The 13,120-nt window shown below is 29.9% G+C and overlaps 1 protein-coding gene across 1 annotated transcript; it reads right to left on the bottom strand.

Annotated features, from left to right (window-relative positions):
• Positions 1-256: 256 nt before the first annotated feature.
• Positions 257-4,871, bottom strand: LOC110652278 (O-fucosyltransferase 20). Its single transcript, XM_021807844.2, has 6 exons — positions 3,865-4,871; positions 3,097-3,265; positions 2,237-2,326; positions 1,698-1,981; positions 1,322-1,580; positions 257-975 (listed from the first exon to the last, which is right to left on the bottom strand). The coding sequence occupies exons 1-6, from the start codon at positions 4,629-4,631 to the stop codon at positions 739-741; spliced, it is 1,806 nt and encodes a 601-aa protein (XP_021663536.2). The 5' UTR covers positions 4,632-4,871; the 3' UTR covers positions 257-738.
• Positions 4,872-13,120: the final 8,249 nt, after the last annotated feature.

Genomic DNA, 13,120 nt, shown 5'->3' with positions numbered 1-13,120 from the left:
TAGCCACAAGTATAAAAGTTTCAAAAAAATGGCAATTCTGCATCCCCACCACTTTGGAGAAGATGTGTATATATTCAGCATAAGAAATTTTACAGAGGAGTAGATCCAAACAATCCTAAGCGGTCTTGCTATTCCATTTTGGGAGTTCTGTGAATAACGATATCTGTAGAACTTGAAGTAGCTAAAATTTGGCCAGGTTTTATTAAGGACAAGATCATAGTTTTCCGGATAAATAAATGCTGACACAATAACAGAATTTGATTAACATAAAATGAACTTCCCATCTGATTAAATATAAATGGAAATTATTTATTATACATAAACAAGTATGAACCTTACGAACCCGTGGTACATAGATTTAGTACAAAGAATGAACTAGGTAAAAAAAAATGATCCTAAAGAGGAGAAAATTGGGCTATCAACTGTAAAGAATTTAAAAAATGACTCAGTATGATACATCATTCTTCTCTAAATATACCTATATTTCCTCTCATGTACAGTACATACATATAAGTAGGGCGGTTATGGATAAATAATGAGTTTACTTGCAAGAAAAGCACACCTGCCACGCATGCGCTTCAAAAATGGTGCTCCTTAAAACCAGCATTGACAGGAACATTGTCAGTATCACACTTTCAAAACAGCTTAGATTCAAGGGATTCATCGATGAAATGCTGATTTTAAGATGAAGCAATCTGTTGCATTCTAATCTTGGTGCTGGCAATTTTTGGCATTCAATCATGAGGAGGAATGAGTATGTGAATTCTTACACATGCATTCGGGAACTGGATACTTTGTGACATCTCTTCCAGCTTTGCTATCCCTCAGTTCTGGTTGCCCCAAGGAGTCACGGTGCAAGTCCTTTATGATTCTATTGAACTCTGATTCAGGTAGAGAGGAATTGAGAAAATAAGGAAGCATGTGTCTTTTGTTAGGGGTGATATATTTCTTGTGCCCAGCATATGCCCGATGTCCCTGTGTCAAGAGCAAACTTCTGTTTAGGCAAAAGTATATTTTTTGTGTATATACACCGGCAAATTTATTTCAATAAGAGCCTGTTTGACATTGAAGTTGAAACTGCTTTTTAGAAAAATGCCCTTTTAGATGTTGGGAAAAGCTATTTGAAATAGTAGTTTTGAAGTTATTATGATTAAAAGATGTCAAATTTAAATTAAAATCGAATTTTAAATTCCTCTAATAAACATTTTTAATGTAGTTCTTTTCTCAACAGCAGCTGAAACACAATGCCAAATAGACTGTAACTATGATTGGAAGTAACAACATACTAATTGGTAACAAATAAGGTGATGGTGGGCTGTACCTGGATTGCATGACCCATATTTCCACCATGAGATGGCATGAAAACATCACTCTTTTCTGAGACTATATAATCAATGGCAGCCATCAGGGAAGCCCTCTTTGCAAAGGGTTCTAATTCACCAGGCAAAGCAATGTCTTCCTTATTGTAAAAATGGGCAAATTCTCTGGTTAATGGCATCAAAGCTTCTTTACCACCAAGCGGCTGCCCTCCAGCCCAATATATTCTTGCATCTTTTGGAGCTCCAAGAGCTCTAAGCAGCCTGAAATATTAACAACGCGTGTGAAAAAATGAAATCTATTAGAAATCCATTATATGGAAAATGGGCAGATAATTGTGCAATCAAGTAGTACATGCAGCATCAGCTTCAAAGTCTAACCTTGTCACCTCCATGGCATTCAAGGGGCAGAGACCAGCTAGTATTCTATCATGGTAAGTCATATTCGATCTTCCAGTAAGGAGTTCAGGCCGTCGTTTTCTCTCATTGTTTATAATCTCATCATATTCTGGACTCAAACCAGGAAGGCACCCTGTTCTCACCCATACATCCTTTTCCATCCGTAGATGAAGAGCAAGGTATGGTCCTTTGCTCCGCATCCTCTCTGCAAGCCTGTTACCAAGCTCCAAAATTGATGGGGCAAATCTCAACGCATTAAATGCCACCTGAAGACAAACAAATAAGAGATCAGAGGCTTCCATAGTAAGAACCTTAATTTCTGAAGAACAATACTTGATGAAAAATAAAGTTCAGGACTTTCCCAACACACTTTTCACCATTTTCAGCTAAAAAAATCTTTTCATATGGCCAGAGGATGAGGAAGTTTTTTTCCCCCTCTTCCATGCAAGTCTACATTAAGATCCTCAGTTAACTAAACTGAAAATAAAAATGAAAAAAGCCAGACAGAAATCCTGCAATACCTTGCAGCGAAGTTTCTGAAGATCAGAAGGGAGATCTTTAGAAAGTCTTGAATCCAAACCACGCAAAAGCAAAACCCCTTCCCGATTAAGCTGCAGAAACCAAGAGAATTAAGAGTAAGATGAACTGTGTCAATTGACACCCACCAGAGTATTTTGTTTTTTGCTAAGTGATAAAATTTTCCATACATAGATAATAGAATGATATAAAAATCAGAAACACCTTGAATTGGTCATTCTTTTTTAGCTGGGAGTCAAATACATTGATAAAATGTTTCATTCAGGGGATAATCCAACAACTAAAGACCATTCATAACAACAAAAACTATCTAAAGTCAATAGGCCCCAACATATTAAGAAATTATTTATATACTTTTGTCCATTCTTGTGTGTCCATAGCATACACAGCTACCTTGGTAACGCAAATGTTAATTCTGCAATTACCACAGCAGAAGATAGCACTCTGAAAGCTAAAGGAAAGCATAATCCAAATGCTCATTGATTTTCTAACAAATTGTGGGCCATTTTTGCATAGCTACAAAGGCCATTTCTGCCTAGCTTCAAACTAACAGCTGGTGCCTTATCTAGCCTTCTGGTCTTTCTCTTTCTTCCATATACAAGAATCAACATGTCATTCTGACAAACAACCAAGAAGTAATTTCTCCAAAGAGCAAATTGAGCTACAATTTCTACGTAACAAGCAATACAGAAAGAAGCTAAAGCAATTACAGAAGCACAAATTCAGCAAAAGCTCCAAAATAAAAGGCAAAAGAAGCAAAATCAGTTGCTCAAAAGCATAAAGCAATAGAAAGAAGCTAAAGCAGCTACAAAAAAGCACAAATTTTTGCAGCAAGAATTCTTACTCGCTTGAGATAGCGTGCACGGATCCACTGAGGTGAGACATGTAGAGGAGTTCGACTTTCCTCCACTGGCCTTGTCCTTATATGTGTGGAAGGCAATGATGAAACTATCCTCACATCATTAGCTAAAACTCTCTTGAAATGCTCCAAATCAAATATATCAGAAAATTCACTGCATTCACCATATAGAATAACAAATACCAAAATTAATCTTCTCTGCAACGCAAGAACACGACATAAAACCATTTATAAATAGAAAAAGAAAATGAATATAATTTGCTTAACCTATGATAGAAAATGGCTATTGTAGAATCCAGTCAAAATGATGTAAACTAATAAGTTGGGCGAAAACATCAAACAATCACTGGATCAATTTGCCAAAAATACAAGAACATGGGACAAATTTTGTTTGGGAAAGCACATTTTCAACTAAAGCAGAATACTTTAGCCTTCAAAACTGAACAAAAAATGGCCTAAACAACAAACCAAGAACAATGGCGCCCAGAATAGAAAACTTCTGCATTCTAAGGTTGAATAGAACAGCCCAAATTAACCAAGAAAAGAAGTTCCTTTATTAAAACTCAGTTCCTCTCTTTTTCTTTCCTTTTCTTCACTTAAATGACAGAAAAACGCATGCTTGAAAACAAAATTTGGTAACAAATTCATTTTGGTCAGAAAACATAAATGCAACTAATGAGGTGAGCAAAGAAGAAATTTTTTAAGAAAATGGAGATATTAGCTCAGAATGTTATGTCTTGCTGGTTCTTTTACCTTTCGTCTCCCCATATGACATTGACTTGCAAGATGGGAACAACCAAAGCAGCACCGAGGATTCTTGCAATAACCACAGCATCCACAATTTGATTCCTCTGCTGATTCATACCACCCGAAACCACAACTAATAAGTACTTTCTTCTATTTTTCACTATCACCTCACTCCCTCTTCTATACTCCGAACTGAACTCCAAACATGGTTTATAACCCAATCCATCAGGCTGCTTCCAGAAATCATTCCCCTTTCCATCCCCACCTGATTTTGCATTTCTGTTTGATAGTAGGGGCTTAGATTGAACAATACTCTTCAAAAACTTGTCTTTGGGAGCACTTCGACTACCTTTTTCGATTTTTGAAGCCGAACCCACCTCAGATTTTGACCCCATACCAATAACAGCCACAGCCTCTTGATCTTTTTGGCCATTTTTTTCACCATTTGAAGGGAAAGCAAGCTGTGATCTTAAGTAACCATTTGAGAATGAGTTCCCCTGAGTTTGACTTGTGATACATGGGTATGGATAGAAAGGTACCAAAGGGTCAAGATCGAACCATAACTTAAACATACCAAGAAAACCAAAGAAAAAGAGAGAAAAGAACCAAAATCTCGGGTTCTTATACGAATTCCAGCTTAAGAACCTGTTCCTAGATGGTTTCTTTGGTGAGAAAAGCAGAGTTTGCAGAGAAGAAGAAGATAAAGTGTTGATTACTTGTGATGGAACGGAGATATAAGAAACTTTATTTGCATTGTTCTTTGATTTTGCCATTAAACTAAGAACTCTCTTTCTTCTGTTAAGAGAAAGAGAGGCCTTTTTAGCTTTCTTGATGGAGAGATGCTTAGGGAGATAATGCCTGATTACCTGATTACAGGCACATACACGGAGAGAGAATGGATAGCGGAACGCGAAGTCTCAGAGCTCAAGTTCTCTATGCGCGTTTTCGGAAATGGAAGAAAAAATAGTGTGGTTTGGACGATTTTGAAGGGATTATTTAAAGATAATGGTTAATATCTAAGTAGGATTTGTCCAATGGAAAGATTAATATAGTTAAGTCCAAGATTAAAATGAATAATTATCATAAATGAGTTTGAATTTAATTGAGTTTGTCTAAATTCACACTAATTACATACATTTTAATTTTATATAAATTTTGATAAAAATATTTAATTTAATAATTATAAAATTTATTTATGTATAAAATTAAATTTATATTAAAAGCATTTTATAGAATTTTAATTAAAAATTAAATAAAAAATTAAGTTCATGTTTTGTTAGGTAAGAAAATTGAAGAGCAATTAATTTGATGCAATCATGTATTGAAGAGAGGCAATCTAATTATGTTGTATTGGAAAATTTTTGCTCACTGATATTTAGAATTTCATATATTTATATATTAAATTTAAATTTATAATAAATTAAATTTAAATAAAAAATTATTATACCTTTTCTTACAAAAATAATTATTTCAAGATGCAAAAATTTAAAAAAAAGAATTATTCATTCTTGTTTGTTTTACTTAATTTATTTCTCTCCTTTAATACTACTAAAAAAATTTACATATTGATTATATCAATTTTTTTATTAAAGAAATGAGATTTTTTTTTCCAACTATGTTAAATTTACATTTCATATAATATTTATTAAAATTATTTTTATTGTAATGTAATATTATAATTAATTTTCATAAATCATGTTACATTTATATTTTTAATTTAATGAAAATATTTATCCATAATAAAATTAGGAGATTTTAAAAAACTATATTTTTATAATTAGTATAAAATATTAAAATTTGATTAAAAATGTGTGATACAAATTTATTTACTAGTTGAGTTAATTTTTTGAGATTTTATTTTATTTTTTAAGTGTATTAAAATTTAATTGAGGTTATAATTCAAAATTTTATAATTTTAAAAATTACATTATAACTAAATTAAATATATTAATACATTTTAAAAATACATATAATTTATTCCATTTTAGTTATAAAATAAAAATAATTTATTTTTAAAAAATATATATAGGAAATATGGAATTTGGAAATATTTTTATGTAATTTGACTTCTTAATGAATTTTGATCTTTCCCAAAACAAAAATTTTAAAGACTTTGAATTTTAGAAAATTTGGAAAATTGACCTAAAACAAATAATGTAAATTTTCGTGCTTAAATTCTTAAATTTATACTGATAACATATTACATTCTTTTATTTTTATTTACCACATTTAAATTTTTTATACTAATAAAAAAAATTAAATAATTTTATTTTTATAAAAATATATTAATAATTAATTAAATTATTTTTTATTTCTCTTATCTTATATTTTGTAGAAAAAATTGAAATTCAGAATTCAAAGAGAATTATTGGAACGAGGAAAAAAAAAAAAAAAAGAAGAGCTTTAGCCTTATATCTCGAGAACAAGTCGTGTCTTGTTGTGCAAAAGCCAGCTGTCCCACTAAAACTTATTCTTCCACTGAAATCCTCCATGTGAGCTGCCGCCATTCATCTCGTCCAATTGTCTAGTCCAGTCTGTTATATTTTCTTTTTCTTTTTCTTTTTCTTTTTAAATAAAAAATACCTCAATCATTTCTTTCTGCCAGCTGTCATGCAATATGTGTCCACGCCGGAATTATGCCCACGTGGAAGCTCAGATTTCGCCAGGTGGACCAATAGCTGACTTTCTCCTAACTTCTTTCGGTAGTGTGGGTTCCATGAGAGTTGTTTTAGTACTAGGCATAGGGACAGTGCAGAGCTCCATGGCGTACAATGTTGGGGCAGCATACGGTGTCTAGTTTTTATCTATTCTACCGTTTGTCACAATAATGTCATTATTATTATTATTATTTTTTAATAATTATTTATTATAAAATTTATTTATATGAAGTAAAAATTTAGATGAGAGAATATTCGCTCAATTCAAAATCAGGGCGTACAATATTGATTGCGGTGCAGTTAATCTGGTAATTTTCATTTTCTTTTTCTTTTTAAATCACTTCAATTTTTTTATGCCAAGTGTACGAACCTAGTTCATTGACACATCATAAACAAATGAAATCAATGCTGACATGGCAAGATAATGGGTCCCACCACCCACTTGCTTGCTTGTCGTATTTAACGCTTTGATAAATCTCAATAATGACACATGGAAAAGATACGGGCAAATTGTGCGGCCATCATAAATTTAATTGAATAATTAAATTGAATTAATGGAATTTAATTATTTTAATAAGAATAAATTTAGTTTAATTTGATTTTTATTAGTAATAATAAAATTTTTTATTATTAATTGAATTACTTTTAATTTAGTAATTAAATTAATTGAAATAAATGAATTTTAATTAATTAATGTATTAATTATAATTTTATTAATATTATATTATTTATAATTTTTTTTTTGATTTTATAATAATATTTAATTTATAATTATTATCTTATTAATATTAAATTATATTTATTATTTTTTATAAATAAAAAAGAATATAAATATATTTTTATTAATATTTTATTAAATAATTAATAATATATATTTTTTATTAATTTAATAAACTGATAATTAATTAAAAATTTTTAATTTCGATTAATTTTAATTTTTTTTATTTCACTTTAAATAAATTAATAATTTTAAAATTAATTAATAATTTAATTAGTTAAAAGTTTAATCCAGTTCAATTCTGATAATTGAATGCTCACCCTAGTTTTGGCTTTCCCAATACGCTATTCTCACCCGATCTGTCACTCACAGCTGTTAGTTTACTTGCCCCGTGCCAGTCGAGAGTGGGTTATCCATTGGTCTGTCATTTTCAAATGATGACATACATGTGGGCCCAGGTGCACAGTCCACAAATGGAGCTAAAAAAATACTCCCTGGGTCTCATTGTAAAATTCTTTTTTTTTTAACTAAAAAAATTAATTTAAATATGATAATTATAAAATATTAAAAATTAATTCATATTTTTTTTAACTATAATAATTGTAAATTGTTTTCTAATAATATTTAAAATAATATAATGTGCACTAAGCTTGAAGTTTGATTCATAGAAGCCAACTTGGTGGCATTTTGTGAAGTCAAATATTCCCAAGTCATACACTAATTAAGAGCCAACAAAAGTTTGTGAAAGAAAGGGACAACTTTCTAACATTCTCCATTTTTTTAATGAAAAACATAACATTAGTCACCTTCCTATGAAACTTCTTTCTCCTTCTCCATTTTTAGGATTTTTTTTTTCTAATTTCTTTTAATTTATTTTATTTAATGCTTAATTGCCAATGAAAGACTTGTCTATAATGAAAACAATATTATAATTATGTGAGATCATGACAAGATCATGCAAAAATATAAAAAGGGTGTTGAAAGGTAAACATCATGGAATTGGTTTTCTATCCTATCAATAATTTTAATTTTAATATTTATAGTGTGTAAAGAAAACAAATTTAATAATTTTGATATTTCTTTTGTTAGGCTATCAATTTCAAAAAAAAAAAATATATATATATATATTATTATCCATCATCAATATGTGGTTCATATGCTGGACATGTGTACATGTAAAGATCCCATATATATTTAATAAATACAAAAAAGAAAAGACTTAATAACATCTTAATTTCTTTAATTTCAACACTTGAATTTTGAGATTAGACTTTAATTTTGAATATTAATTATGCTTAATTTGTAATTAATTATCATTGATTTTCAAAATTATTTGATCCATGAATATAGTTAAAACCAACTAATAATGGGTAGATTAATTAGTTGATATACAATATCTTTTTGCAATTTAATTTCTAACTAATACTTGTTTAATTGTTTAATTAGGCAATTAATAGGTAGATTAATGTCATTGTTAGCTAACAACCATAGCTTAACAACTTTATAATTATACATCATTTTCTTAGGTGAGAGCAGTTGTATCATCTCTAATAATTGGCCACTTTTTCCACTTTCTCTTCATGTTCTAGCCAAATATATTGGATTATAATTATAAAATTAGTTGGTTTTCATCATCAAAAACAACTAGCTAACAACCAATACTTGAATAATTTTTAGTACCATCAATAGTGAAAATTGATTATGTTTGGAATTCAGCAATTGAAAGGAAAGGTTCAACTAAACAAGAAGTGTTTGTGAAGAAAGATTCAAGAATATGTAAACATCAAGCAAGTTTGGACACATATAATCTTTAATTAATTGGGCTAAAGTAAAGCTTTTCATGGCACTAAACAGAACTTTCATAATTGTTATAAAAAAAATGGCTGTTAGGTACCACATTTTTTTCTTCTCAAGAGAAAACTAAACCAGTAAATAAAATCATTTTGAGTAACTGTTTGATTGAGAATATATAGCACTGATATCAATTGGGTTGGTTAAGATTGTGACACTAATGAGGAGTTGAACCACCATAACCACATTAACAAACAAATGAGAAGAGAAAGAATAGAATAGTGGAAAGAATGATGATGAATTCCATATATATTAGGCAGTTCAATTCCAAATTCTTTACTTTAGATATGGAGGTTGATGGGAACATCATTGATGTAGAACTAAGTATTGGGATTTGATATCATGAGTTTGAATCTCAACAAGAGTCGAATGAATGACAAAAAGAAAAACAGAAGTTTTTTTTTTTTTTTTTTTTTTTTTGTTTTATTTGGGCTTTAAGGTGGCAAATTGTAAAATTTTAACCAACATTACCATAAATTTAGCTTGAATATGCATGAATAGAATTCAGAAAAGTGAGCATTAATTCTTAAAATTTCTGAGATCCCAATGTTCTATTTGCAATTTTCTATTAAAATTCTGTAGCATTTAGGCCATGAACAATGTCATGTGATAACCAAGATCTGATCTGTGCTGACACTTCAAATTGTAGGAAATGCTGGTCAAGATCTAGTTTCTGAAAATCCCCTTGAAATTTTCAGTGGTAAGAAATTAAAAATTTTTAAGAAGCTGTGATCTATATTAAGGATAATCTAGTATAATGGTTGGATTAGAAGGGGACTTATTAAAACCCTAATTGTGTCCTGTTTTTAGTGGACATGCAATGAACCACAGACTTTTGGATAGAGAAGACTCAGAAGAGAGCTTATTCATGCATGATTATTTCCCAATCATGAGAATTTTTTTTTTCTTATCAATTAAGGTTTAATTTTGTTCAAAAGTATTGTAAAATTACTTTAAAAATTATGAATGTGTCATATTAATATAAGAGTGTACTATCTAGCCTAATTTGATTCAGTAATTGAATGTATATTACTCAATCCCTCTACTTAAAAAATATAAGATAAGTATACCTTTAAAATTATTTATAAATGATATTTAATCTGGATATACATAAATTGATTCGAGAATACTGATTAATTCCCAATCATGAATCATGGGACATAAATTTTGTTTGTTGATAATGAGAACAAAGAGAAAGAAAACGAGAAATGGGCAAGTAGTATGGCACTTTTGGACACACAAGGCACCACTTCATAAAATGACCATGGAATGGGCATCTCCCATAGACTTTAGCCTCATTTCTTATGGTAAAGAGCAATTTAATTGTGCTTGCTAAGTTAAATGGGTCCCTAAAATGGACCCTCTATGAAGTAATGGCACCTTCTTTTGCTTGTATTTATAATTGGTACTGCAGTCTACATAATTTGATGAAAGCTTGTGTTACATTGGGGAAGCAAAGCAAATAAAGGTCCATGTTCCTTTCACGTGAGTATTGTTTCCTCCCCATGTGCATTTATGTCCTCTTAATTTTGGTAGTTTTTCCTTTCTTTTCAAAGCACCAAGTCACCATTCTCTCTTATTTATGCTCTTAGCATCTTTTTACTCTTGCATAGGCTCCAATTCAAAATGGGCATGCATTGTATGAAATTTGTAACTCATTTATTCTCATTAATCGTTAAGTTCACAGTACCAATGAGTTTTAACTCAGTGGTATTAAAATCATCTTCAAAGCCGCTATACTTACAATTTAATAAAAAGAGATAGTTAAGTTCACAATGTTAGCAAAACACACTTCTTCAAGAATATCAAAATGTTGATTTCATACTAATTAAGCTTGAGTAGAGGAGAAGAAAATGGTTTGCTTAGAAACAAACATTCATTTCCTAGGAGAGATAACAAAATGGGAACAAACTAAACAAAAGAAATTGTACAGCTGTTGGAATTATTTGTGCATCACCAAATAAAAAATAGCACTGCTCTACCAAGGTCCCCACTCCCCCAACACTGGCAAAAAATGACAAGCTCATTTGGGCTAAATAATTCAAAATGATTGAACCATCTCCCGAAAAAAGAAAACAAAAACTGACTATATTGTGGATAATTCTGCACAATGGCAGAGTTGGCTTAATGGCATGCTCTGTTTTCTGGAGGGATTCCATGCCAAACTGATCAGAAGAGGCCATATGTTATGTACTTTTCAATTATGAGTACTTTTGTAAAAATTAATAATATATATTTTTTTAATTTTTAATTGTTTGTGTGAGCTTATTGACATTTTTTTAAGTTTTCTTTTGTGTTAATAGTGAATTGCATCAACTAGGGATAAATGATAAATTTCTTGAAAGGGCAACCCTACTCTTTATGAAAGCAAATTGTTTATTTCCAGGCAACAAGTCATTTAATAAAGAATGACAAGTCCTAAAGTTTACATTTTTGGCTAAATCTTTTATTGGTAATAAAAAGGTAATTTCTTCTATTCAAGTTATATCTAAATTTATTAGGAGAAAACCAATTAATAGAAATATAGAATTCAGTAAAGATCAGAGAAAAATCTTATCAGTTAAAAAAAAAAAAACATGAATGAATTGATATGGGTTTTCACAGGCTGGATCTCAAGAAAATTTTATGATCTATGGTGTTTCATCTTTAGGGTTCAATCCCTTCTTGCTACTTATAAGCATGACCACCACTTGGAATTGAAATTAGACAATCCTGGCAAATGCTTATATTGTGTTTGGATCAAATTTTGTCCAAAAAACAAGATAAAATATCAAAGTAATAACATTTTTTCTTCATTTAGTTCTTACTGAAACTTGAATTTGAGAATCTAAAAATTGTGAAAACAACTATAATAGTGTAGTTATTTGTAACGGTAATAGGTAAAGGGTAATAAATTAAACTTGACTAGACTTGCTTTGATTTGATTTGACTTAGCAAGGAAAAGAAAGATACATGTTTCTCTCATATGAATATTGTCCCTCCTCTATATGCATTTATGTTTCTCTTAATTCTGATAGTTTTCCCTTTCAAATCTGCACCCTATCTTGTTTGGCTATGCTACTCATATGCTCCGTTTGGGACAAAAAAGTGATTTTCAAAAAAAACATCATTTTAAATACGATTGAAAAAACAGTTTAAAAAGAATTATTTTGTTATTTTGAAAATTTTTTGATTAGAACATATCAAATTTAATTTTAAATCAATTTTTGATATCCTTTGAACTAATATATTTAAAAAAGTATTTTTCTTAATAATAGTTTCAACAACAATATCAAACAGGCTGTTAGTTTTAACTCTTCATCAGTAGCAAATGGAGCTTCTTATAACTTCATCTGTAAAGAGATAAATGGGCGTTATTTTGCATATAATTATTTTATTGCTTACATAATCAGAATTCACCCATTTGTTTAATTTTCCCCATTTTTTTCCTTCAAGATCCACCAAGAAAGTCTTTTTAGTCACTTCTTTTTCTTGGATAGCAAATTATCAATAAATAAATTTCTAAAATAATGATCTTATCTTTTCATTTGGGAAACAAACAACTTTTATCCAAGATATTATAAGATATATGCGGTGATGAAGATTTCAAAATGAGCTATTATCTGAAGTATAGAACAAGAAAATAGCTCGTTGTTTAGTGTTTACAGCTATATGATGCTTGTTGTAACAGTCAAGAATGGACATAACGCTATCTCGACCACCACTTCTCTCACAAATATTATGGTCCAAAAACCATGTATGTCTCTGCAAGATACCTCAGGTCTTATTCAGAAACTGACTAATCATCCCTCTCTCTAACCTTTGTTTTTAATCTCCCTCTTCTAGACCAAGAGATTCCATTTCATATATATATATATATATATTATAAAGAGAGATAAATTTTAACTTAATGATATTAGCGTCATTTTTAAAACTGTTGATCTGTAAGTAATTATTTTAAACAATCATGTTGAAGTAAATTGTGGTTTAATTATATTTATAAGCTAAAGGTTGCATTAAAATCCCAGTTGGTGTTGTGTCCTTTATAGTAGACATG

Source organism: Hevea brasiliensis, chromosome 14 (assembly GCF_030052815.1).
Source record: "Hevea brasiliensis isolate MT/VB/25A 57/8 chromosome 14, ASM3005281v1, whole genome shotgun sequence".
Classification (NCBI taxonomy): domain Eukaryota; kingdom Viridiplantae; phylum Streptophyta; class Magnoliopsida; order Malpighiales; family Euphorbiaceae; genus Hevea; species Hevea brasiliensis.
The sequence above is the reverse complement of the archived record's forward strand: the minus strand, read 5'-3'. Positions and strand labels throughout refer to the sequence as shown.